This window comes from Melospiza melodia, chromosome 14, assembly GCF_035770615.1.
Source record: "Melospiza melodia melodia isolate bMelMel2 chromosome 14, bMelMel2.pri, whole genome shotgun sequence".
Taxonomy (NCBI): Eukaryota; Metazoa; Chordata; class Aves; order Passeriformes; family Passerellidae; genus Melospiza; species Melospiza melodia.
The window spans coordinates 19,659,564-19,687,216 of NC_086207.1; the positions used below are offsets into that span (position 1 = coordinate 19,659,564).

The following is a 27,653-nucleotide window of genomic DNA, read 5'->3' on the forward strand; positions in this document are numbered from 1 at the left end:
CGAGCAGTGTCAGTATTCCTGGGGTCTTATCCTTAGCACGGCCCAATATCCATCCCCGCACACTCTGGGGCCCCCAGCCCCTTCCCCTGACAGCTCAGAGCCTTCAGTGTTTGGATGAACCCTCCAGCAGGAGCAGTCTCACTTAATATTTAATGACCAAGACAACCACAGGCAGAAATTCCAGTCCCCAAGCTCTTAAAATGTGGAGCTCAGCTGAAAATCTGGATTTCAAAATCAGAACTACCCCTCCTGGGCTTGGAATATTTACCCCAAATCCAGAACATGCCAAAAACCTCTGCAGAGATGCCCAGTCTGCACGGAGCACCCACGGCTTGTGCTGCAAACCCAGCAAGGAAGGCAAAACAAAGAGCACAGAGACACTCAAGGGAAAAGCAGGAGCAGAAACATAAAAGCCGGATATGGAATGTGAATAAACCCCACAGTACGACCCAGCAAAAAACAGCAGCCTTTTCCTGGCTCCCTGCTCTGCCTGCAGAACACAACAGAGAGATGAAATCCCAAAACAACCGGAGCAGGGACAGGGGAGGAGGACACAAACCCAAGGCAGTGAGGGGGAATTAGTGCCAGGCCCGGGTTCTGCCTGAGGGGCTCAGTGCGGGCTCAGCACCCAGCACACCTCCCCTGCTGGATTCCTCCCAGCCTGGGCCATTCCTAGCTTCCCACAAAGCCCTCAAGCACAGAAAGGCCTCTCCATGCAAACCTGGCACTCTCCATGAGGCAGATGAGCCCAGGGACCCTGAGGGAATCAGGAGCCATGAGGGAATCAGAAGCCATGAGGGAATCAGAAGGCCCGAGGGATTTGGGAGCCCCCTTAAGCCCAGCCGGGCCTCACCCAAAATGTTCCCAAATACAGAGCATGACAGTGTGAGTTCCCAGTGCCACTGTCACCGAGCCACAATTCCCTTCAGCAGTGGCCCTGTTGGTCTCACCCTGCAAGCTCTAAACTCTGACCCCTCACACTTTGGACGGGAATCTCTCCAAAGCCCTCGTGCCAGAGCTGCACTTTCGCCCGCATTAAGCATCGCCCTTTTGATGCCCGGGGGCAGCAGCAAACGCCATTAGAGGGGCCTGGTGTGGGCTTTGTGTGGGCCGCGGGTCACCTTTATCCCTTTGCCAGCCACTGGAGTGAGGATTAATCCACGGAGTAATTGCAGAGCTCTGCAATCTGCCCGGCCAACCTCTCTGGTGGCTCCGTCCCCACAGCGCTGCTGCCAACTCGGTGTCACAAAGGAGAAACCATTAGCGAGCAATTACACTTCAGCAGGATTTCCCCGCCTAATGAGGATCGCCGGCTCGGGAGGAACTGCTGCAAGGCTGAGGGAATAATGAGAGAAAGGGGATGGGAGTTCCTGTAATCCCGACAGAATGAGAAACAACCATGAAGGAAAAGAAAACCATCTGCTGGAGCTGTGCTCGGCCATAGCCAGATGTGGGTGTTTGTCACAGCGCTCCCAAAGCACCCCAGGCTGAGCCAACAGCAGCACTTCACAGTAAAATCGATTTTGGGAAAAACTCCTCATTATCCACAGCAGGTCACTGCAACAGCCCCTTCCCAGCAGGGTTAGTACCTCAGGGTACCCACCAGCTCCTGGCATCCTCTGTGCCATAAAAACACCCTGTGCCATAAAACTACCAATGCTTCCTAGAAATCAGAACTTTCTAGAAATTAACTCAAGCAGCTTATTTTTTGTTTAGCCCAGGAGCTCAACTCAACTTAGGGAATCTTTCCTTACAGTACCAAAATGCAAGTGAAAAAATGTGTGTAAATACTGCCTTCTATTTGATGGGAAAGAGCAGTTCCAGAGTCTGCCACTCCATAGAATCATGGAACCATGAAGGTTGAAAAAGAACCTTTCACATCATCAAGTCCAAGCACCAACCCAACATCACCAGGTATTTTGGAAAAACACTTGCTGGCATGGCCCTCCTTTGAGCGCAGTGGGATGGAGCCCTGGAACAGAAATTACCTCCCCAGCACCACCTGATCCCTGCTCCAGGGCAAGGAAACACAGCTGAGGGCAAGGCAGCTCCTCCCTGGATGGAGAAACCCCCTGTACACTTACCTGTGAGGGCAAGCCTTGTCTGAACCTGTGAGAACTCCACAAAAACCAGCCCAAGGACTGCGTGTGCCAGGGCAGGAGCCGCTTCCTATGGCATCCCCTCCTCCTCCTGGGACTGCGGCAGAGCCATCAGGACTTCCTGGACCTGTCTCTACCACACCATCTTTTCTTACTAATTACAATTTTTCCTACTGCTTTGGAAAGCATTCAGCTGGCTAAGCATAGCTTGGGATCTTCCAGCCACTGTGGTGAAAGGTGAGGTTAGGTAGAGACTTGTCCACATGATGGAATTCCAGCAGTGGACCAGCAAGCTGAGTTTAATCTTTGTTTAATCCAGAAAAACCACTTCTGACATAAATCAAAGGCTTTGGGGTCAAGGACTAATAAAGCAAGAAAGTTAAAGACATCAAAACATTATTTCCCTTTAAAAGAGCACTGAAAAAAATCAAGGCTTTATTTGAATAAATGTTACACAACATTCTTTATCATTTTTACTTCTCAGCAAACCTTAAAGGGTGAATCAGATTTTCCTCATTCAAGTCTACAAAATGAAAGAGGCATAGTGACCATTCAATATACAGACAAGAAGGTAGCACGGAGCAAAGCTTAAATATTAAGCAACTAAAGCAAAAAAGTGAAAAGCAATACATTACTGTCACTCTCTCTCATTAGAATATCCCTGACAATTTCATTTCCAAATGAAAATGTGGTTTCCAACGCAATGCTGGGAAAAGCAAGGCAGACATGAGCTCCCTTGGATGCTATTTGCTCTATACCCATATTCTCCAGTGCACACCTGCATCCCTTGGGTTAATCCCTCCTGGTTCAGCTGCTGTGCTCAGGGAGGGAAGGGAGGAGAGCCCTGGGATCTGGGGGCACAGCCAGGCACTACCGGCTTCCAAAACAACAGCAGGCACTCCTCAACGCCATGTGCAACAACCCTGCCACCACAGTCCCGGGCCTTTTTCCTGAGCAGAAACTGGTTTGTGCCATGTGGTTTGGTGGCTTTTCTGTTTGGTTTCTGGGGAGGTGGGGAACAATGTACCTGATTAGGCCGAGCCCCTATCCATTGTCAATCCAAGCGGAGGTGAAAGGCTGGCACGGAGCCGGCACCAAGGCACCCCTTTCCTCATTCACATGTCTCAAGCTTTCAGTTCTAGTCACATCCCAGGCCCTGAGCAGGACCAGACTGCTGGGCCTCTTCCACTGGTGAAAAGGAATAGCACTGTAGAACAAATATTCATCCAAATTTAAAAAAAAATGTTTGTACTTCATGGTGAAATCGTTATGGCAAACGGTACAATTTGGACGCACTGCACAGCATTGTACAGCCTGATTTTAAAAAGTAGGTAGTGAATATTCAATTTCTGCATTTATAAATAAAGAATTTAGCTCTGAAAAGCAGACACTGAAGCAGCACAAAGCACAAGCTGCCACACACTCAGTGTGTGAATCCCTGATGGGCCTGGCTGGGCTTTGGGGGCCTGTCCCAGCCTGTCACTTCCCCCTCTCCGATTGTTTAACAAGTATAAACCTGTTGCCAATGACAGAGTTGTCCTAACTTCAAATTTTATGTGGTTCATTCAGGCTCCAGACACGAAGAAATTGTCTTTGTGCTGACCCAGAGGCCCCTTGGAAAAGAGTCTCTGGTTTTAAGCGATCCAGACAAAGACATTCTATTTTCTCCAATTCAATCAGGATATCAGTAAGGAGGAAAAGAGTTTCCTACAAGTCCTTTCATCTCTATAGAAACAGAAATTTGACTTTTAGTAGATTATGTGCACATTTTCATATCTTCAAAACAAATATTTATTTTCCCAGGTTACACAATAAATCCCCTGCTAAGAACTTTAAAGAAATGGTTCTGCCGAGACAGTGTGCACACAATGGAAATAATTAGTGACAAATAAATTAATATTTAATAACTCAAGATTTCAGCAGCGTGTCCAGCATTCCCAAGCTCCACTGAAGTCAGTCTTACCCAAGACCTTTCTGGGAGGGGAATAAAATGGATAAAACCCAGTGGGTTTCTTTTGTTTTGATTTACAGCTTTTCAAAGAAGTCAACCCAACTCAGATCAACAACCATCAGAAACTCTAATAAAACCTTTGCTCTCTACTAGTTATCTATCTGAAAAATATTCATGTCAAAAGGAAAAAATAAGCCATGATTTGAAATAGAAATGCCAGCCCATTGAATCACTCTCCATCCATGATTCCCATCCTGTTATAGGATTATAAGCAAAATGCTGCTCTCTGCCTTGTAGCCCCTCTCAAGGTTATTCCACAACCCTCAATTCCCTAAGTGTTACAATAGCATAAATAAAATGCAACCATATTCACACAGAAGGAGCTTTCCCATAAAACAGAGATCCATGGAGTTTGTGGTCACTGTCCTTTCCATCACCTCTATGGGAAATGTTGGTCTCAATAGCAGGACTGTTCATATTTCACAATACAATTGGGTTTGGACATGCTTTGATCACAGATCACAGCTCTGCTAACACCTGCACTAAATACTAACTAAGCCTCAGAGAATGGAAAATTGCAATGCTAAAGTCAAGAACAAAAAGAAAAGTTCAAAAGTTACAGTCAACTTCCCAGGCAAATTGGCTCCGTCACTGGCACCTCTCAAAACATACAAACGTGACTGTCACATTACAAAAACCCCAGTTATCTGCAGTGAGTCTTCATCCTAATATTTCAAGTGGTTCCTTGCATGTAAGTGTCATAGAGTCTTTCGTCATTTCATGCGTCATTTATTGCAAAAAAGTTTTATAAAATATTTCCTAACATCTTTTGAAATTTTAAGGAAAATGTACATTAGGTACAGATGCCCTAATGGTGCGAGGGGGAGCTTTAACATCTTTTACCCCCTTTCCCCTTCAAAAAAATGTTTACTACTTGGTGAAGATTTCAGAGGAAAAATAGGACAAGTCAGTCTCAGATTTCTCTCAGTCCTGATGAGCTGGTGCTCTTCGTGGCAGTGTAGTGAGGTTCCATAAAAACAGCGGGTCATTAGTGTCTCTGAGCTGAAAAGGGGAGAGAAAGGGAACATGGTTAAATGTCTTCCAGTACATATTGCAATGTAGGTAAAGCAAAAGCTGAGGTGGCCAGAAAAGTTACTGGCTCACCTGCTTTGTGCATCGTGTGCAGAAGACAAAAAACAGATTGACATTATCACAAGACAGACACAAGTGAGCAAACTCCTCTGGGGCTGGGGTTTGAGGAGCAGCCACAGAACCAATCTGTTACATCTCACCCCATTTCAGCATCCAGAGAGAATTCCAATTGTAAAGACATTTACAGACAGCTCAGGAAGCAGGGAGATTAATTCACAAAATCTATACATTGATGGCAGCTCCCAACACAAAGCTAATGTGACCCTGCAGAGCCCTTCCACAGAGGAGCCCAGTGCCTGAGGGAGCAGGAACTGTAAAACCTGCTAATGGTGCTTCCTTCCCATGGCTGCCTGTGCCTGCCCATGTACTCCAGAGAACGGGAATAAATGATGATAAAGCAGACAGGAACAGCCCAAGAACTGAGCCCTGCATGAACCAACACCAGTCAGCCACCAGCTCTTACTGGGAGGAGGGGGAGGCCCTGGCACACAGTGTCCAGAGCAGCTGTGGCTGCCCCAAGGCCAGGCTGGACGGGGCTTGGAGCAGCCTGGGACAGTGGGAGGTGGCCCTGCCCATGGCAGGGGGGGCACTGGATGAGCTTTAAGGTTCCTCCCAACCCAAACCAGTCTGGGATTCTGGGATTCTATGGGGATTGTGATTCTCAGATACAGTGACTGAAAACCTGATCACCTGGGTCAGCTCAGTGTCTGTGCCACTGAATTCCCTGAGTGCAGCCCATTGTCTGTTTATCGCCCATTCCATGGGGTCACTCACTCCAGGTGGGATCTGTGGTTTGTGGGACAGTGACAGCTCAGGCTGGCTGAGGGCACAGCTCCCCCCACACCGATCCCACACTGGGAAAGCACTCCCAGAGCACTGAGTCCCAGCTGTGCCCTGTCCCCACCTGGTCCACAGCCTGGAGCCCCAATTGCCACCTCCAGCCCTTCCTTGGACACTCCAGGGATGGGCACTCCATCCTGAGTGCCCATCCTGAGTGCCTGAGCCCCCTTTCCATGGGGAGATTCCTGCTGTGCCCACCCTGAGCCTGCCCTGAGCCCCCTTTCCATGGGGAAATTCCTGCTGTGCCCACCCTGAGCTGCCCTGGCCCAGCCTGAGGCCGTTCCCTCTGCTCCTGTTGGTGCTCCCTGGAGCACAGCCTGAGCCCCCTGGCTGTGCCCTCCTGTCAGGAGCTGTGCAGAGCAACAGGAGCCCCCCTGAGCCTCCTTTGCTCCAGGCTGAGCCCCTCCCCAGCTCCCTCAGCCTCTCCTGGGGCTCCAGCCCCTTCCCCATGGAGCCATCCTAAGGATGCCCCAGAACAAGGTACAGATGTGTGTCAGGACAGGCTCAGGCCCTTCCTGCCTGTCCCAGTGAACCCAGCTCACACAGCCCTTTCCTGGCAGCCAGCACTGCCATGGGGACTCTGACTCTTCAATGTGAACATTTTCTCAATCCCTTTGTTCACTGCTGCCCAAAGAGAACTGCTGCCTTTGAAACTGCTGGCTTTTATCTCCAAAGGAAAAGAGAAGGACACCAGGCAGCCACGGAGGGGGAGAAAAGGCACCCCAGAAGGACAAGGGAAGCAAAAATAGCAGCACTTCCCATCAGGGATTAAACCTCAAGGCCAGGAGCCCAAATTTAAATAGTTACAGTAACATTTATGCACCTTCCTGGGGAATAATGCTGCGTCTCTGTAAAACTACGGAACAGAAGGCACAAAACTCCTATTTTCCTGCTACAGATTCCATTTGTAGCCAGTGAAGAAGAGGGAAACCAGACTGCTCTTCCAGATGATGAACTACCAAAAGCAAGAACTGTTTCCTTCCTTTAGAGCCTCCAGCAGCAGGACCTCAGCCACCAGGAAAACAAAGAGCAGCAACACATTCTTCCCTTTGTGTGCCTAATTCCCTGAAATACACGACACAGTATCAAGAATTCCTAAAACATGATCCAACCCAGTTTTTTCCATATAAATGTACCAGAAGAGATTATTCATAAATCCTTCAACACTTGAAATACCTCAAGACTTTTTTTTTTTCATTAACTAAACTTCTAACTAAACTGACTACAATTCTTTTAAAATCGTTTTTGTGGCTTTAGTTTCTTTTCACCAGAGCTACTAAGTACCCAAGCTGGCACCACGTGCTTTAAAATCCTGAAGCACTGCAGAGGGGCAATTAAACCCCAGCATTTCCTAAAGCCAAACAAAAATCCTACATTACTAAATAAAAAATGATGCTAAATTAGCATTTAAGCAAATATTTGCTTGTAATTGTATCTGCTTATTTTACTGACAAAGCAAGATCCCTTCTCCCCCTTTGTGCACCTGTTAAAGGATGGCAAGGACAATCCTGCCACCTGAATGTGCTGTGGCTCTGTTACAGAATCTCATTGCTGGGAACAAGCATTTGCCTCCCAAAGCACAGATTCCCAGCACATTCCTGGAACATAGGAGAATATTCCTTATTCATATTGCATCTTTGACATCCAAAACATCTGTAAGCAAACATGAAAACTGATCTAGATCTGTTTTTTTTTCCTAAAGAACAACCTGATTTCAAGTTGCTGTTCCATAAATGGCATCAGCCAACAGGAGGCTGCACCCCGAGGCCCTTGGCAGAAGGGCAGTGCAGCTTTCCTCAGCTGAAACCTGGGTACTCCAACTGTGATTCCTGCAGGATGTGACCAGGACACAGAGGACAGTCCTCTGTTACAGACATACTTTTACAAATATTCTGGTTTTCCAGAATCAGCCTTGCCAATGCCAAAGTGACAGGACAGATCCTCTCCCACTCCTGGCTGCATTGACCCAGCTCAGCCTGGCCCATTGGTTTCAATCCCTGCCATTACCCACACAGCACCCAGATGCAATCAATACTCCAGTGCCTGATTCCAAGTCAGTTTAAGTGTTATTTCCTGTCCCAGCTGCAGCTCAGCAGAGCCCAGCTGCCCCTGTGCCTCTGCCCCATCCCACAGGGATCCACACTCCTGGAACAGCCTCGGTTCCCACAGCCCTCCCTTCCTCCTCTGCACTGAGGAATGGAATCACTGGCACAGAAATGCAATTACAGCTGCTCACAATGTGCCTGGTCCTGGTTTGGGAAGTAACTTGTCAAACACAGCCCAAAGAAACCCCACAGATCCATTTCTTCACACTGAAGGAGCAAAGCTTGGATTCAAACTTGCTCCAGGGGACACTGATTTGTTCCCTGAGCCAGTTCCTACCTGCAGGCTGGTGCTAAGTTCTGCCCTCAGGCCATGGGCAGGCAGGAAGAGGAGATCAGATACCACATCCCATGGCACAAGCACACGAGCCACCTTTCCCAGGTTATTCCACCTTTTTCTTTTTACTTTTGCTCCTAAGTGTCCCTCTTGGATGTGCAAGGTGGCTTAGGTGTTCTGAAGCCCTGGTCTGCCAGCACCACCCACTTCCCAGCTCCTGCTGTTCCCACCTCCTGCCAGCAGCACCAATTGTATTTCCTGAGGAAAACAGAGCCAAGCTCTCCTCAGTGGCTGGTGCCTGGCACCAAGGTGCTGCTCCAGGGAATTATCCCAAACTGCCCCATCTGGGAGCAACAGCAAAGCTGTGCAGGGAAAAAGCAGGATGGCAAAGCAGACACCAACTCCCTGGCACCACAGCCCTGCCTGGCAACTGCTGCTCTGCCTTGTGTTCCCACAAGGGCAATCGTGTCATTGTTAAATTTAAAGGAAATAAAATCCTTAATTAATTTAAGTGACAGTCTGGATTGTATCCACATCCCAGGTAACCCAGAAGAGTGAAATGTATGAGTAAACCATAGGGAACCATAAGCTGCTATTAGGATCCAACAATCACACCCCAATAATCAGAGGTATTTCTGACCTGGGAGGAATTGCTGCTGCTTGGTACAACCCATCCAAATGACCATAAACAGTTCTCAGCACAGAGGCCAGAGGTAGATGGGGTCAGACAAACCAGACTGAAAGTGCCAGGAGGGAGGGAAGGGAAGGGAAGGGAAGGGAAGGGAAGGGAAGGGAAGGGAAGGGAAGGGAAGGGAAGGGAAGGGAAGGGAAGGGAAGGGAAGGGAAGGGAAGGGAAGGGAAGGGAAGGGAAGGGAAGGGAAGGGAAGGGAAGGGAAGGGAAGGGAAGGGAAGGGAAGGGAAGGGAAGGGAAGGGAAAAGCCACAGTACAGGGGGATGTTATTCACTGAACAGCGCCACTGAACTCTGCCAGAGTGACCCAGGGGAGGGAACCGTTTAACCAAAACCCAAAGTGTCCCAGAGAGCAGCTGGGGGTTAAATGTTGGCTGGGAACTGCCATGGTCACTGCAATGCCAGGATCATACACAGGCTCTTTCCAGCAGGGATTAAGGAGAATTTGACACTGGATATCTCAAACCTGACCTGATGGATCTTCAGGCAGCTACACAAGTTCTGTGTTAAATGTGGGTGATCCCTGATCACTCCATGGTCAGAAGTTCAGTCAGTTATGGAGAAATTCCATTTTTAAACAGTCCTAGTCATTGGACCCAATGGATTATGGCACCACACACTGCCAGCCATCCCTCTAGGCTCGAGCTCCCTGCACTCCCCTCCCAGCTCATCTCCAGCTCCAGATCAGCGAGGGACCCCCTGCTCTGCCTGAATTTGCTGTTCCTGCAGGCATTCATTGGAACACAATTATAAAGCCAAGGATGGACTGAAATAGCCTTTCCCTGATTATCAGTCTGCTCCTTTCACAGCTCCTCAAGGCAGGACAGATGATGATGCTAAGAATGAGCTACTGACATCTATTTTTTTTTTAAATTCACGTTCCTATTCTACTCATGACAGTTTTAGCAGACATGAAAGAAAATATCAGGACTTAAGAGAGTTAAATAGAACCAGACCTAAAGGCTAGCAATGCACAAAGCAACTCTTACCCTTCCCCACTTGTGCTACTCTTAATCCTAATCACAGTTAGAAACTATGTTTAAAAAACCCAAAGGTATTTTACTCCATGCTGAAACAAAAAAAGTCTTTTCAGCCTTGCACAAACCTAAACCACCCCAGGAGCCCCACCCAGGGTACATCTGTAGGCTCCAAACTGAACACAGCAATGTCTGAAAGAGAAACCAAATCATCAGAGATGATTATCTCACTGAAGTGTTGACACAAAGCTCCAACTCTAATTAGAACAGCAACAAATATCTGTTCAAATTTCCTGCATGACTCCACTTCAGACACAGACAAGCATTTCCTGTTGCTTCCAGCTCTGCTCCTGAAGCCTCACACCTACAAACATCTCTGGGGAAAGAGCTCTGGGCTGTGCAGTCACTGCTCTCTCTGCCAAGGCATTTTACCTGAACATCTCCAGAGGAACAGAGCACCTGAAACTCATCACGTGCCATTCTCCCCTAACCTGGCTGCCCATAAATACCCAACAGCCACACAGAGGCACTCCAGAAACTAAAAAAGGCATCACTTGCCAGTTATCCCACTAAACTGATGGGAAAACAGCAGTCACTCTCTGTGCTGCTGCCGCCTTCTGAAGGATTTAGGTGGGAAAAGACCTCCAAGGTCACCAAGTCCATTCTGTGCCAGATCCTCACCCTGTCCCCAGCCCAGAGCCACCTCCAGGTGACACCTCCAGGGATGGGCACTCTAAACCTCCCTGAGCAGTCCCAATCCCAACCACCCTTCAGGAAGAAATTGTTCCTGGCCCCCCTGAGCCTCCCTGGGCCAGCCTGAGCCTGTTTGTCCCCACAGGGTGTTCCTGGTGGGAGCAATGGATAAATAAACACGGGCAGGCCATGGACAGAGGCAGCCCTGGGGCTGTGCTGGGGCACAGGCACACAAAGTGGGGTTACAGCTCAGCTAAACCAGCCCTGGGGCTGTGCTGGGGCTCAGGCACACACAGTGGGGTTACAGCTCAGCTAAACCAGCCCTAAGCCTTGTCCCAGCCTGCAAGGCTCCTCTCACCCTGTGCCTGCCTGAACCAGGCTCTGCCCCTGGGAGCTGCTGCATCCACAGGAGCAGCTCCTTTGGGGTTAAACCAGAGTCAGGGATGAGCATGAGGAGGAGATTTTCAACTTACTGCAACATGGTGGTGTAAAATATTAATTTAACAAAACAAATTACTTGTTTTGAGCCCTGTTCAGTCTGCAGCCATACAGAACATTCACTATGAAACTGAGGAAAGACTTAAAGCTCATCTGCTACAAATCAAAACTGACTTAAATGCCTTCCATAAACAATTCTTTTGAACATAAAACCACATAAAGAAAGCCCTCCCACACTTCCTGCTCCCCAGTGAACACCTGAGCAAACTCTGCCTATGTAAGCTGCAGTGCTATTCTAATTTTATATAAATTAAGAGAACAAAGCTTCCAGGTCTTCTTAAGAAAAAATAACAATGTCAATATTGATTTTGCCACTACTTGGCTTACAACAACTAACTTAAAGCCAGTTCACTCGAGCTTCTAAACCTCAAGGAAGTGGGGCAGACATCTGACCCACCTCACATGGGTTCCTGACTCCAAAAAGCAGCTTGCTTTAATAACAAAATACAGCTTATTTACTTAAAGAAACTGTTTCTGTTTGCAGGAGAGAATACAGAGAAGTGAAACAGATTTTTTTTTCCAATTATTTTTTCCTTTTACAAAATCTATTGTGTGTTTGTCACATTCAAAAAGCATTGACCACTGGGGCTTTTTGGGAACTGTTAGAATGCCAAGGTAAAGCTGGTATATTTGGAAGCTTAATTAGCAATTAATGACCGTGATCTTGAGGAAAATTTGAACAGACATGGGTTTGACACCTTAGACTTCCAATAGTTCTGTGGGCATGACAGAATAATTAAAAAAGGTAAAAAGAAACTGAATGCTTTGGCAAGACCAGACAGTATCATGAACATATGAAATTAAATCTTAAAATAAAAATATTTTCCGGGTTCAATGATTAAATCCTTGCCCCCTTTTTCATGTCTGTTTAATTTCAGTCTGAGCTTAATTTTTTTACATTTGTCACGATTGCCTGCGTGGGCAATCCTGGAAAAAGCAGGATGAAAACTGCTTTGGGATGAGCACCAGGAGACTCTTCACAAGGCACTGCAAGGCTGAAGCAGGAATGGGTTGGAGGACACAGGAATTCACATGGTCAGGTAAGGACCAAAACTCACAGAAAAAAAAAGTCAAGTGCATTGCATGAAAATGCCCCAATAGTGAGCAAAAACCATGCAAGAAAAGCTGGAATGGCAGTGGAGAGCAGCTCTGACTGCTCTGAGATGGAAACTGAAACATTCCCCACTGTACAAGTGACATTATCCACAGGCTCTACTCAAATATATGGCCCAAAAGCTAATTTAGGGAGAAATTTAATCAACTTTCCAGAAAGCCCTCTACAGAGCTGGTTCTGAAACAAAAGGGACAGATAATTAATCATCTCCAAATTAAGACTGAAGTATACCAATGGTATTTACATCAAGCACTTCATCTTTAAGAATGCATGAAAAAGGACAATTTACTTTTAAAGGGTGTCCTCTAAATCCGGCATACAGATAAAATACTCTGACATCCTGGATTTGTTTCAAAGCTTTTTGAGAAACACACACAAATAATTCAGATTTAGTCCATTTTATTTACAGTTTGTTTTTTTACATTTCAGAGCATTACACAATTACATATCTCATTTTTCTGACCTGCAAACAGATACCTTAAACGGAAATAGTTAAAAAAAAAAAGAAAAAAAAAGAAAAAATAAAAGTTAGATACATCCAAAATGCAACAATTACACATCTGACAATTCACAAAGTGTAATTTACTAGGACGTATCCTAAGAATTTAGGAACAACCAGTCAGGAGAAAATCTGACCAATTTCAGCAATTGATTATTTACACATTCAAAACAAAGCCTCTCTTAAGCTAAACCTCCAGGCAAATGGCCTGAAAGATTTCTTCAGGAAGAAAGACCAGAATGATTCATGCCTATGCAGCATTAACAGCCCTTGATCCCAAACACTGAGGCCTCCTCAGCTTTGTCTTAGAGCTACAGGCATCCCTCGACTTCTCCGACCCTGAAGTGATTTAGTTGTGCCCCCATGTGCATAGAAAGGTTGAGTGTTTAAGCGGTCACTACGATAAAACCCCATTTAATCTGGTCTTTAAGTCACTAAAATTCTTCTTCCTTCCAACCTGGAGCACGTCTCCAATGCCATTTAAACCAGCCCGCAGAGGGGAGCTTGAGCCCACCAGGCCTGGCCAGACTAAATCCATTAGAGACCGGTTAAAAATAATCTTTAAAGACCATTTAGACAAGGCTTACATTTCTACACTTCCCTGATGGGCCACCTAATAAAACAAAAATGTCACAGCTACTACTTTCATCCCTCGTGTCAACCCTTGGCCACACAGAACTAGTTATATACTGGGTAGAAACTACTAAAAAATTCCCTGCAAATCAGCTGCCTTCCAGCTGAGGCTATGGCTCCTATGCATCGGGTGGTTTGGTTTGTTTTTTGTTTTTTTTTCTTTCTCTTTAAAAAAAATTCTCACTTGAAAAATACCTCAGTCCTCACTTGTAGGCTAATTTTGATTGCATGTTCAATTGGTTTGAACCGTCAGGACCCGCTCCGCACGGCACGAGCCTCGTGTGAAAGGAGCAGTCAGTCAACCGAGTGCAACTTCTGCCTCTGCCACCTCGCTGGGGCAGTTCTCTCTAACCTGGCTAGGGTTTGGTGGAGCCTCCAGGTTTCTTGCCTACCTTACTCTCCACGTTCACGTCTCAAACTGCGTCAGCAGGGCCCGCACCTCGGGCGTGAGCTGCTTGGCAGCCTTGGCTGCCTCAGTGACGGCCTTGCGGTACAGACCCTTTCTCTTCTTATTAAAGCGCACCTGGAAGCTTTCTAAAAAGGGGGAGAGCTGTGCAAGAGCCAGGAAGGAGGTGGTGGTGGAGCCGAACCACGAGATGCGAGCCTCCTGGCGCACCAGCAGCCCGCTATCCTTGCGGCTCACCGTTATGGTAAGGATACGGGCCGGCCACCAAGGGAAGCCATAAATCTTGGCCCAAACAATGTCCCCTACACATACGGTCCTGCCATCTGGTGTGACACATTTAGAGACGTTTTTGGAAAAGACTTCTGTTTTCAAGGAATTACTGAGCTTTTTCTCTTCCTTCGAAGAGGAGGAGGAGGAGGAAGAGGAGGAGGAGGAGGAAGGTGCATGCATGCTGCCTGGAGGAAAATCAAAGCTTTCAGTAGAGCTACACTCAGAGTTGGTGGATTTCAAATCATCTGTGCTATCACTACTACAAACTGATGCACTGGAAGAGTCAGATTTCTTTTGATTAAGGGTCATGTAAACCGTTATATTGCTTTTGCTGCCTCTCTTGCCCAGTGTCTGCTGGTCATCCTGATCAACAGTTACATGCACTTCACTCGTGTCCTGAACCTCACTGCTGGCCTCTTCGGGGCCTTCTGAGGGGCTCTGGGTTTCTGAAGGGGCCTCACCTGCTGAGCGGGTGGAGGAGCAGCGAGACTGGGGCTTAGTTGCCATCTTGCCGCTCCGAATTTTCTCAAGTCCTGTCTTGAGGGAAGAGTCATTCTCTTCGTTGCGGTACCGCTGCGGCTTTAGGCGCAACCGGGGCGGGAGGGACCCTGAGCTGGTGTTCTGAAGACGCCGCGTGAAGTGGACCTTTGAATGTGCATTTTTGGAAGAGGAGGTTGCACTCTGCTTCTTTTGTGCCTTTTCTTTGGCCATTTTCAAGACTTCCCGAGCTTTTGCATGATCCATGTTTTTGCTCTGGAGAACTTTTTTTGTGTTTAACTGCGCTTTTGAAGTATTTGCTTGTGCGGAAACTTTAACTACTCTGCTTCTGCTGTGGGCAATATTTGAAACCTTGACCACAGCGTTCCTTTTCTGGCTTTCGTTTTGGCTTTTTCCATCCACCTTGTGGTCAGTCTTAAGTTTTTTATTCACAGTAGTCACGCTCTCGTTTCTTCGCTTTTTACTGTCCTCGTATTTGGAAGAGTCACTTGCATTGCCACCTTTCTTGATCTCCTTTTTCTCTGCCACCACGCTGTTTTTGCACTTGTCACACAGCACCTGCCGGGGCCGTAGCTTGATGGCGTTCATGATGGAAGTGGGTTCCTCCCTGTACATTTTCCGCTTGGGCCGCTTGATTTTCCGGGGTGGAGGCTGAGGTATTGACTGGTTGTAGGTGTCCCTGATAAACAAAGGAGGAGGGTAGGGAGCTCCCTCGTGAAAGAGGGGAGGTGGTTTAGAAGTCCAAAGGCTTTTAGCTATGCTGGGCTCTGAGGGCTGCGTGAGCGAGGAGTCATCAGGGACCGCGGCGTCGGCCTCGCACTTCACCTGCACCTCCTCTTGGAATGGTTTGCTTTGGAGCTGCATGGCTTCAGGTTTGTCCTTGTACTCCCTTTTAGGAAATATGGTCACAGGGATTCCATGGGGGCCAAACCTTCAAGAGAGAGAGAAAGAAAATTCAGTGTCTGGAGCGAATTTTTGCAGCGTTTGTCACAAAGCATTTGAAAACTTGTCGGCATTAGGTAGCCAGCATTTAGAAACCATGAACCCCAGAGAAATTAAAGCTTCACATCCAGCCTTATGGGAAGCTTTGAAAATGCAAGACACCAAAATGAAGTCAGTGGAGAACAAAAAACACACAACTTCACTTATTATCAGCTTCTCTTGTATCAACAAGACGCCCAGAAAATGTAACAAAAATATCCCCAAGACAGCAGCAAAAGAATTAACTTTATACATCTGGAAAATGCTTATAAACATCCAAACTCACCCCAACAACTCCCAATCTACCCAGGCTCATTTTCCATACTAAGTCAGCTTTATGAAAAGGCATCTTCAGGAACTTTTCTTCCATTTTTAGCACAGCAGAAAAGGATGAACAGTCCAGATTGAACACAGACAAATCTGGGCTGCCTAAATCCTTGCAGTGAACAGGGAGTGCCTCCATCCACAAATGCTCAGCACCTGATGCTTTATAGTCCCAAATTCCCCAGCCCAGTTTGAATTTCTCCCAGCAAAACTCCCCTTATTTCAACTCAGAATAAACTGATCCTCACTGTTCCACGAGCAAACAAGATTTTAAACCTTTCACTCCTTTTCTCCAGGCTGGAATTGCTCTAGGTCAGGACATGGCAGTAACTCCCCAAGATCTGTCCTCAGGTTTGTGTTGCATTGTGGCTGCTCAACAGCAGCACCCCCTCAGCTGATTAAACTGAACTTTATTTACTTTTATTTGTATAAGTGCCTACATGTTGCCTTTATTTCCTCAAAATTGGATTTGAAAATGTGTTAGAAGGTTCTTTGCAGTGTCCCCAACAAAAGCCACCCCTTGTTTGTTCTTTTGCTTATCACAAGCTCCTTTCTACACTAAAGTTGCAATTGAAGCAAACGACCCACCCAAGATTAAATTATCCACCCAGTCTGCATTTCAGCAGCTTGTACAGACATTTTTCCAGCCTATGGTCTGGCATTAAACCACAAGGGACTTGCTCACAACTAAGTTTTACATTCTCTAAAGTCCCACAAGTCCATCAAGGGTAAAGAAGTTGCTTTTCCACAAATACTTTTCCTCCACAAAGGACTGTAAGCAAGTCACTCAGTTCCAAGTAGGGCTTTAAAAGAAACTATCAGCTGACAGTAATTAAATTAGCAATATTTTCAGTGTTACTGCCATCAAAACCTTCAGCTTCTAAAAGAAAATAAGATCCAGATCATATCATTCACCACCTGATAAAGATTAGGAGGATTTGGTAAAAAGTTAATCTATGCTAAGAGCTGAAAACAAGACAGGGCAAGATCACTGCTGTGCAAATTCCATTCCCAAAGAGCACAGCAGCAGAACTAGACAGGGGTGGGACATCAAACCCCACACAGACAAACATCCCTCACCCTGCTCTCAGTGCCTCAGGAACTGCATTTCCAGCCCTCCCAGGCCATTCCCTGAGCCAAGCCCTTCTCCCAGAGGGCACTTGTGGGACTCTGTCAGGAAATCAGCATAATTAGCTGTCACTAGGAAGAGCTGGATGAAGAGGACTGCAAGGGTTTCCAAAAGGATCCCATTCAAGTATTTCATCTCTCTTTTCCCAGGTTTTCATTCCACTGCCTCCCCAGCAAGGTGTGCACTGCAAAGGCACAAAGGAGCTGATGGAAAGCTCAGCACATGCCTGACAGCAGAAAATCAAAGATTCATTCTGCACCCTCCACTCTCTCTTCCTTCAAGCACAAAACACAGGCCGGGACTAAGAACAGAAAGCCACAAAGGGTAATTTTTGTCCAAGACACAAAACCAATCCAAAGTGAAGCCCTGAACACAGAGAATCCCTCACCAAAGGTACTGCTTAGAAAATAAACCAGACTCTCTCAGCCCTACCAATGAATGAACTGGGAAGTAAAGAACATTGATGGATATTGTGCCAATTCTGTGCAGCACTACTCCTGTAAACGAGGTGTTAATACAGAACACACAATTAGTCAGGACCACCTGCAGCACAAAATATATTTGGTAAGCCGAGGGAATGATCATTATTTCCAACAGCTCAGTGTATTGTGTCTTCTCTTGGCCTCACCCAACAGCAGACTGTATCTATACACAGTTTTTGATTATCTCTGCTTTCTCCCAGGCTAACCAAGTCCTCCAGTAACTTGGAAGAATGAAACAAAAACAAAGAAGAGAAAACAATGGCAGAAAAACTTGCAAATGAAACAGTAAAGGTTACAGGAAAGAATAAAGACAAAGAACAAGGTAAGAAAAGAGGGATTTATTTTTTTCCTAAGAGAAGCAGCAGAATGAAGACATGAGCTTAAACCTCTTCAGGACAAGGCATGACACAGCATCTAATTAGTTCTGCAGCAAGCACAAGTGTTTATTGCATGTACCAGAATTTCCAGGCCTATCTTCACACACCTGGCTGATAGACCTTGAAGAGAAACACTTCTCATACACCCACAGTAGTTTTTGTCACACCAGCTGCAAGGCTGAACTAGTTAGTTGTGTTAGTAGTTAGAGAGAAAAGCTGCAAAAGCATTTGGTTCATCTGCCACAGAGATGAAGGAGGACCACAAGGCATCTATAGAAAACAAAATTAAAAACCTCCAAGGCACACAGCTGAGTTGTATCATGACATTTACTGATCCCCCAGTCAGTCATGGCTGGCACTAGATCAGCCCTGAGCAGAATTCCAGCTCCCCATAGTGAGACTCCAACAGGCTCCTTTTGTCACACCTTCCATGTTTAAGTTCTACAAGTAATTACCTTGTCTTTATTCCAACAACAAAATAATTTTGTCAATATACTGATCCCAAATACCACCTTACCCCACAAGATTTCAAGAACAGGCTTTTCCAGATGAAAGTAGAGCTATACTGCAATTGCTGTTTGCTTAAAATAAAAATCCCCTGGTGCCCAAGTTGCAGCTGCTCCCTGCCCAGCCCACTCCTGAGTCTGTAACACTCCTACCTCAGACATCACAGCCCAAGGAATGGCACCATTCACTAAAGGGAAGTGTTAGAAAACCAGCCTCAGGAATAGGAATTGCAGCCTCAAGCCCAGGCAGTGCTGGGAAGCTGAGCCCTGCTGCTCCCTACCCATGGAAATCAGAGCCAGCTCCTCCTGCAAAGGTGTCCCAGCTCTCATCTGCCTTGAGAATGCACTTCTAAGGCAGGATGGGTGTGATGTACAAAACTCATTTCTCAGAGGTTTTCAAGTAACCAGGGCAATCAGCAGGATCTCTGCTGTAGATGCACTGCAAAATGTACATTTTCATGGAGATAGAAATAGCAACAGGACACCAGGACCTGTACTGAACTGAGAGCCTGATCAATTCTGGCACTGCAATGATATTTACACTGAGAGGAGCTTTCAATTGACCAGGGTGTGCAGAGACAGAAATAGGGTAAAAACAGGGAGGCTTCACTTCCAGTCTGCCAGCTGCAAGTTAATTAATAGGCAGCCATGGCATCCCAAAGCCAGTTTGGGTACCAAACCCAAACCTCCGTCATTTAAAGCCAGAGAGTTTTGTATTACAGACATATAAACTTAAGTACTTAAGGAAAGCAAAGCCACTTTTTTCAAACCTAAATCCTGCAGCAGAATTACCACAATGAATGCATATTACTGTTCAATTTATATGCAAAACAGAACAGTTAAAGAGTATTTTTTCAGAAATAACCATGAGAGATACAGAACAAATCCCATTTTAGCTCATTACTGTTTGTACATAAACAAAGTACATAAACAACACTCCCTGGGGGAAAGTGTTTTACGTTAGTACCTAAAGCTTTATGTTCTCATCTTTAGCCTCCAGTGCCTGACTTCCCTACTCAAAGGGAGAGAAATTAAAAGCCCCTTGCTCTGCCAAAGGAGTGAAGCCCTGAGCAGGTTCAGAACTATTCCCCATTTGTCTCTGGACACATGGAACTGATACTAACAAAGCAGAGAAACTTGTGTTCAAGTGTTCTGTCTGTGGTAAAGGGCTGATCAGAAATCTCCTGCACTGCAGAAATCTCCAGGTAGCTTTTCTGCTCTTGTACCCAAGTTCAACCTCGGTGTTCTGCAAAAGTCAGGACAAGCAACAGCTGCAGCCATTTTTATTGCATGGATGGAAGTTCCAGGAGTATAATAATATGCTGAAAGAACCATGGATATGTATTTCATGCATCTAAACTGAGGCTTTAAATTATAACATTCCATGTAATACACAGTTAGATCACAGCTATTTGAACACAAAGTTTTGCAGAAGTCCTCAAAATAACCTGCATTGAAAACACAGATTATGCAACAACCTATTTTTAATGAAGGATTTACTTGGTGTGATAAAGCACAGGATGGAATATATTGCTTTAAGTGCAGGCACCTTCCTGAAAAAAGCATTGCCAGAAGCCAAACCATGGTTTATTCACCTCCTGAGCAATGTGCACCAGGCTAAATAGCTTAGAAAATGCACATTTCACTGAGAGCTCTGAACCCATGGCAAAGGACTGCAGTGTGAGTGACTCTCTGGAACAGCACAGCAGGAAGAAAAGACAGGATGCTCTGAGTTTAGGCTTTCCATTAATTATTACCATTACCATCATTTTACTGGCACATCCATAAAGCTGAAGGCCTGTTTAAACTGCAATATCTTTTAATTTTTACATCTGTTGCCATTATTAGCTGTCAGTTGTATTTGAAGCAGATGCTTTGCTGATACATTGGCTGTGATCTATTTTGAAGGATTATACCTTGAATATACTCCTCAGGAACATCCATATGCCAGACCAGGACATATGGAACAGAATGATACCATTAAATAATGGATGACCTGAAGTGTCAAGATGGCCAAGATTCATCAGTCCATAACAGAACATAAACTGAATGCAGACTGAAAATTTCATCCCTGCCCTGCTTTAACACCTTGAACCAAGCCAAGGAACCCTGAGAAGGCAGGAGAGGCCTTGCTGCTGGAACACAGAGAGTTCCACAAGGAAGGACAGTCAGCCATCATCTGTCACATCCCAGACCAACGAGGAACAACTGGAGACCATGGATTCCCTCAGGAAAGGAGAGCTTGAGGCCCAATCCAGAACCCAGTTCTAACCCCACCCTCTAAGTGAGGCTGCACTTCACACCTTCAATAAAACCTCTCCAGCTAAAGACACCTGAATTACCCTGTGAACCACTCTCTCATCACACCTGAGCTTCCCACCTTCTGGGGACAATAAAAATAAATGTTAAAGAAATGCTGGGGCTGCTCCTTAAATATCAGAATTTCACCAAGCTCGTCTGGGTTCCTGAGAAATCAAAAAGGGCAGGGGACGAGGTGTGGGGACCTTGGGAACTGAGTGCAAGTTCTAAAATAGAATAAACCAAAACACACAACCCTGAGCCACAGACATTTCTGTACTGTTAAGAGTGTGCATCACAGAGGAACAGGTATCCTACAGACCCAGTCCTTCCCAGACCAGGATGAGCACCTGCAGTCCCTGGTTATTAAACGAAAGAGCAGAGAGAAATGTACCACGTTTTTGAAGTGAGGGTTCTGCTGCTTCCTTCTCACATCATTCCCTTGCAGTAGAAACTGAATTAACAAACTGGGAAAAGCACAGGATTCAAGAGTCAGAGCTGTACCTGAAAACTGCTTCTGGGAATGTAAGAATTGCAAATTGCCTATAAAAGTTTATTTTCATCACACAGCTCATGCACACCTTGGAGCAGGAAGTCCTTCCTTATCCTCCATAACCAAAGCCCAACAAAGAGATAATTTCAAACATATGTCACAAGGAACACCCTGAACATTTTCTGGATATCTAACCAAGGCTCTCAGGTCACAAAACAACTTTTTGCTCTCTGTCTCTCTTGTTCAAGAACTATTATAAACACACACAAGTCAGAAGGGAACAGGTTCAGAGAAGAAGACAAGACACATGTCCTTCACATCTGCAGGATTAGAAGGACAATTTCAGTTAAATGATAAAGCAATAAATAGGCCAAGTCTTGAATGTTGGCAAAACAACAGAACATAAATTTAATCCCCTCTCCTCCCCTAATCTTTAGAGAGGTAAAAAAAAATACACACAGAAATAATTATCCAATCTTCAGAAGATCAAACTAAAACCACAACTTCTTAATCCTGTACTTTAGGATTTACAAATGCTACACTTCTCAGGTATTTCCCTCCCACCAACTTCCTCCAGGTGCAGAGCAGGATTTACCCTGAGCCAGCAGGTGGGATGGACATCTCCTGTCCCCTGAGCAAACAGGGAGTGAGCAATGCCGGGTACAGCAGCTCACAGGGACTTTAAACCCCACAGAACCAGCATGGGCTGGAAGGGACCTTAAATCCCATGCAGTGCCACCCCTGCCATGGCAGGGACACCTCCCACTGTGCCAGGTTGTTCCAGGTCTCATCCAGCCTGGCCTTGGGCACCGCCAGGGATGCAGGGCCTGCCCACCCTGCCAGGGAACAATTCCTAATTCCCAACACCCCACCATCTGGCAGTGGGAGCCATTCCCCTTGTCCTGCCACTCCAGTCCCTGATGAAGTTCCCTCTCCAGCCTCCCTGCAGCCCCTCCAGACTCTGGAAGGTGCTGTGAGGTCTCCACACAACGTTCTCCTGTGCAGAATGAGCATCCCCAGCTCTGCCAGCCCAGCTCCAGGGGGAGGATGCTCCTGGCAGCCCCCTCAGCAGCCTGGAGCCTCCTCTGGGTCTCTGCAGCAGCTCCAGCCCCGTGCTGTGCTGGGCCAGGGCTGGGCAGCTCTGCAGGTGGGGTCTCACCTGAGCAGGGAAGGATTCCCCCCTCCTTTCCTGCTGCCCAGCTGTGGGATCAGCCCGGGATATGCTGAGGTTTTCCCCAACCATTCCTGCTCCATTCCCTGTCTCCATCAGGCACATCCAGCCCAGAACCCCCAGCAGAGCCTCACCCTGGCAGCAGGAAAGCACTTAAGAGGTAATGGCAGCCGCACTAATGAAGTTTAACAGCAGGAACACATCCCTGATTTGTGCAATGAGCCTGCAGAGTAAGCAAAGTGGGGACATGCTCCTCTCCAGATGAGGATTCACTGCACAACAAACAGAGCTGGCACTCAGGACATGTGGGTTCCTGCTCTCTGCTGGTCTGCAAAACTCCCTGGGCAGCAGGAACAGGAGATGGCCATTGGGGCAGGCAGGGAAGGGCCTCCTTAACCCCAATAAATGCAGGAATAAAACCCACTCAGCACCCAGGGGCTTGAGCACAAACCCCTAAAGGGATATCCCATTTACAGGGGGTGGGAGAGGGAATCAGCACCTCACACAAATATCACTGACTGCACATCAGTGTCACCAAGAATAAAATGCAAAGTCAGGGCACTATCTCAACAATGGAAAAAAGTAATAAAACAGCCAAAAAACCTTTTAAAATCACAATAAATGGGGATATTTTTGCTTTTCTTTCATTGTGGAGTGCAAGTAATTCAGAAAATTACATAAGAAGACAAAAAAGGACACAGTGAACAGGTTTTTAAAATAGTCACTTGAACTTACTCTTAGTACTGTATGGAAGTAGCACCTTCACTGCTCTGGAGGGTGCAGGGGGGAAAGAGGAATTAAGATCTAAACAGGAATAGGAATTATTTCCCTCTGATCATACAGTGAACACAGCATTAGCATGTGCACTGAACACAGCCACTTTTGGAAGCTACTGAATGAGTAAATTCTAATACAAATTGTCACTTTTACTTAGTAAGAACTGTCAGTCTTAAAATATTGATCCCTTTGGCATTAGGAAAATTGAGATTACTCCCGTGCATTTGAATGAGACAGATTTCAGCAACCACTCATCTCCCATGCTGGAAATCCCAGTGTTGTCATGTAAATGCATGGAATTTAGGTGGTTTGCATTCAACCCTGCCCTTCTTTTTTCTTTTTGGTCCAGCGGAAAAACTTTTGTCAAGAATTTCAGGGCCTGCTACAGACACAGAAGGAAGTTCATGAAAAATATTCATGTTCTGCAAGTGCAGGTGCTGCTACACCAAACAAAAATAAACAGATATAAGGAAAAGCTGTCACCTACACAATACCACCTGTTAGTCACCACAGAAGTGATAAAATGGAATTGTTGGACACACAGGCAACACTTTTTTAAATAATGCTTCGATTTCTTAGAGGTAGGAATTTCTTGGACTATTTCTAGAGCTTGTTTCCCACTGCAATTCCTGCTCTGAGACATCTGGTAAGAGACTCCTGTTATCTACCAACGTTTTGCTGTCACCAGCCCAATATTACAGACCTTATGTCTCAAAACTCAGTTCTTCTTGTCCAGGCCCTCTGCAGAGCTTGGCCTTGAGAATTCAAACCTGCCCTCCTGGATTGCCATGTAAAAGCACCTCTGAAGGAAAAACGGCTCCACTGGCAAGAGAAGCTGGGAGGGCCAGCCCCAGCCTCCCTGCACGGCTCCTGCACAGCTCCCAGGGCAAAGCTTTGTCCCAGGAGCTGCCCTGCACCCAGGCAGGCTGGAGATGCTCCCACCGAGCCACAGCAGCAGCAGCCAGCCTGCAAAGTGACCTCTGCTGCAAAGGGCTGCAGATCTGCTGCCTGCCAGGGGCTCCCCAGGGCACCAGAGCCTGGGAAAACGGGAATGTTTGTGGCCAGGGTGTGTTTACGAGGACAGGAGCCCTTTCAGGAGAAAAGGAGAAGCTGGCATTTCCCTGCACTCTTTGCCACCCTCCCGCCCAGGGAAACCATGGCATTCAGCAGGGACAGCTTCAAACCTGCAAAAGAGTTCGTGTTACCCAGGATCACACCTCATCTGTGTCGCCTCCTGCCCGGATCTGAGATGCTGTTTGAGCCCACAAGTGGCTGGAGTTTTCCTCAGCATTTCACACCTCATCAAGCGACAGACTGAAATCGTCACTCCCTGACATTATCCAAAACTTGGGGGTCAGACAAGGCCTTTTGAGTCAAACCCCAACCACGCACTGAGGCCCAAGCCAGGAGTGCCACAAGCTCCCTTTTAGGGAGCACTGACAATATTAATACTCCAGGAAGTTGCTGAACAGCTACTAACAACATAAAAGGAGTGATAAAAGACATATGTCCACACAGCGTAAATCTGAGGGACAAAAGTGCTGCATATTTTACATACCGATTATTTTAAATAATAACCTTGTTACATTTCACTTTTCTCTCATGAACTTGCAGAGTCCTTACATGTCTAGGAAAAACCCCACTAAGATGAAGAAGAATTTTCACTTGCTGATAGAACCTAGATTGTTTGTAAGATACCATGATTTCTGGTCTCCCAAGAGCATCTCACTACTGAAAGGCAGTGGAAAACATCAAACCCCAAACCCTGCTGTCTGATAAGTTATTCAGAGATACATAAAAATCCCCCAGTCCACAAGGATATTCAAGAACCATGAAACTTCACCCCGTCCATTGGGTACAAGGAGCAATCAGTACTAATTAACAACTGCAAGAGCCTAGCTGGAAAACCATTATTCTGGAAAATAGTATGTACTGAAAAAGAAGGTTACCTAGGCAATGTAAGCCGAACGAGCAGGGCAATGAGAGCTCTGGTTCTGTACAAAGAGGGCAATAAACGCCAGGCTCGGAGCTCGGGTGCTGCTCCCGGCACGCAGGGATGCTCTGGAGCCCCGGCCAAGCCCCAGGGCTGTGCCCGTGTGCTCGCCCCTCTCCCGGCGCTCCCGTTTGCCATTCCCTGGGCGGGGGGCCCTGCCCAACCCCGGCTGAAGGGTCGAGGAGGAGGAAGAGGAGGAAGATGAGGAAGGGGAGGATGCTCGGGAGCTGCGGCTCCGCTCCCCGGGGAGGACGCGGGGGCAGGAGCTGCTCGGCCCGGGGCAGAGGAGGGCTGGGATGGGATGGGGAGCGATGGGATTGGGATGGGATGGGATGGAAGGGAAGGTGCAGAGCCCACGAGGCTCCCGGCAGGGCCGCCCCCCATCCCGCCCCCGGCGGCTCCGGGAGCGCTCCCGGGCTCGGCGCTGGGTGGGGGCTCGGGCTCGGCTCCCCCCGAGCTCTCACCTTTTCGAGAGGTCCATGAGGACCCCGGAAAAAAGCTTCTCTCCCAGCCGGAACGAGACCACCAGGGCGTCCTCGATGATGTGGTCCAGGGTGACCCGCACCTCGGAGCCGGGCAGCAGCGCCGGCACCTCCGCCTCCCCTCCGCCCGGGGCCGCGGGCACCGCCGGCTCGGGCTCCACCGCGGCGGCGGCGGCAGCAGCAGCAGCATCCGGCTCCTCCTCCTCCGGCCGGGGCGGCTCCTCCCCGGGCCCCGCGGAGCCCCCGGCAGCCGGCGGGCAGGGCTGCGGCGGCTCCCGGGCCGGCTCCAGCGGCGGGCAGGGCTGCGGCGGCTCCGAGCAGCCCGGGCTGGGCGCTGCGCGGGGCTCGGCCCGCGGCGATTCCACCCCCGGGCTGCGCGGCGGCGGCGGCGGCTCCTCCGTCCTTCCCGCGTCCGGCTCGCGAGTCCCGCCGGGGCTCCGGGCGCGCTGCACCGGTGGCGGCTCCTCGGCCTTGCCGCCGTCGGCCTCCTCGCCATCCGGCACCGCCGACTCCACGGCCTCGCTGACGGCCGGTAGAGGGTCCGCACCGGCCTCGCTGCCCGGGATCGGCTCCATCTCGGGCTCGGCCTCGCCGGCCCCGCCGTCCCCCGGCACCGCCGCAGTCGCCGCCGCCTCCGCAGCCATGGCCGCCATTTTCTCCGCCGCCTCCCTCCAGCAGCGGGAGCGACGGCCACGGCCCGCGGGGAGGGAGAGCCCGCCCCCCGCGCTCGCAGGTGGTGTCCTATTGGCGGACGCGCAGCAATGCTGCGCTTCTATTGGACAGCGCACCTGTCCATCCAGCCCCGCGGGAACTTCTCGTTGGCCAGCGGGGGCTTCATTCAGTGCAGAGCCGGGAAGGGGAAGAGGGGGCGTGGTTTAACGCTTTATAGGCCACCGGGGAGGGGAGGGGTGGGGCTGCTCCGCCCTCTGATTGGCGGAGGGAGGCGTCGCTCCCGAGGGAGGCCGGTGATTGGCGGCGCCAAGTGTCTGTCGCGGGGCCGGGGAGCGCGCGGGGGAAGATGGCGAGGGCGGGAGGCCGGCCATGGGAGACGGGACCTCCTCGGAGGGGTCGCGTCGCTCCTCAGTGTGGTCAGGTCACCCCCCGGGGCATTGCCCTGGAGCGGCTCCCCCGCGGAGCACAGCCCGGCGCTGCTCCCGCGTTGTGCACCGCGGGCAGGGGAGCGGCTGGTCCCATGCTGGGGAGCACTGAGGGGGTGACACTGGAGAGCGGGGGTATCACGGTACACGCTGGGCTGGAAGGGACCCACCGGATCATCCAGCCCAGCTCCTGTCCCTGCACAGACACCCCAGCAATCCCCCCTGTGCATCCCTGGAGCGCTGTCCAAGCCCTCCTGGAGCTATGGCAGCCTCAGGCTGTGCCCATCCTGGGGAGCCTGGGCAGTGCCAGCACTCTTGGAGGAATCAGAACCTTTCCCAAAATCCGGCCTGACCTCCCCTGGCACAGCCTCAGCCCTTCCCTGGCTCCGGTCCCTGGTCACTACAGATCAATGTCTGACCCCCCCTGCTCCCCTCACCTGTCCCAGGCAGAGGGACTGGTGCCTTTTGTGAGCTAAATGGGCATTTTAAAATGTTAAGCACCGTGAATTAGGCACATCAGCTGGAAATGACTCAGAAGGGGAGAAAAGGAGTGAATGATTTCCTCCCAGTGCAGCGGCTGCCCCGAGCCCCGGTCGGCCCCAAATCCCGGGCAGCGCTCCGGTTCTGCCCTCAGGACACTCACACACACCCGGGATTGTGCTCTCAGGACACGCACACACACCCGGGATTGTGCCCTCAGGACACTCACACTCACAGACACAGTTTGCTAACGCCGGGCTCCAGACACCTTCAGGCACCGAGGGAGCCCAGCGGGGTCCCGGCCTTGGCCACCGAGCGCAGGGGTTTATCCTGTGATGGTGTTTCCAATCTGTGCGCTCATTCT

At 48.5% G+C, this 27,653-nt stretch overlaps 1 protein-coding gene across 5 annotated transcripts in view; it reads right to left on the reverse strand.

Moving 5' to 3' along the window:
- Positions 1 to 26,369, reverse strand: part of PWWP2A (PWWP domain containing 2A) — a 53,631-nt gene extending 27,262 nt beyond the window's left edge. Inside the window, exons 1-3 of one of the 5 annotated variants that reach the window (XM_063169087.1) lie at positions 25,695 to 26,369; positions 14,663 to 15,630; positions 2,499 to 5,112 (exon numbers count right to left, since the gene is read on the reverse strand). In XM_063169087.1, the coding sequence (XP_063025157.1) occupies positions 5,099 to 5,112; positions 14,663 to 15,630; positions 25,695 to 26,365 (1,653 nt within the window). In that variant the 5' untranslated portion in view covers positions 26,366 to 26,369 and the 3' untranslated portion in view covers positions 2,499 to 5,098. Of the gene's footprint in view, positions 1 to 2,498; positions 5,113 to 12,775; positions 12,871 to 13,917; positions 15,631 to 25,694 lie in introns of those variants that run through there. The other 4 variants (XM_063169086.1, XM_063169085.1, XR_010029504.1 and 1 more) reach the window with 4 other exon arrangements.
- Between the last annotated feature and the right edge of the window lie 1,284 nt (positions 26,370 to 27,653).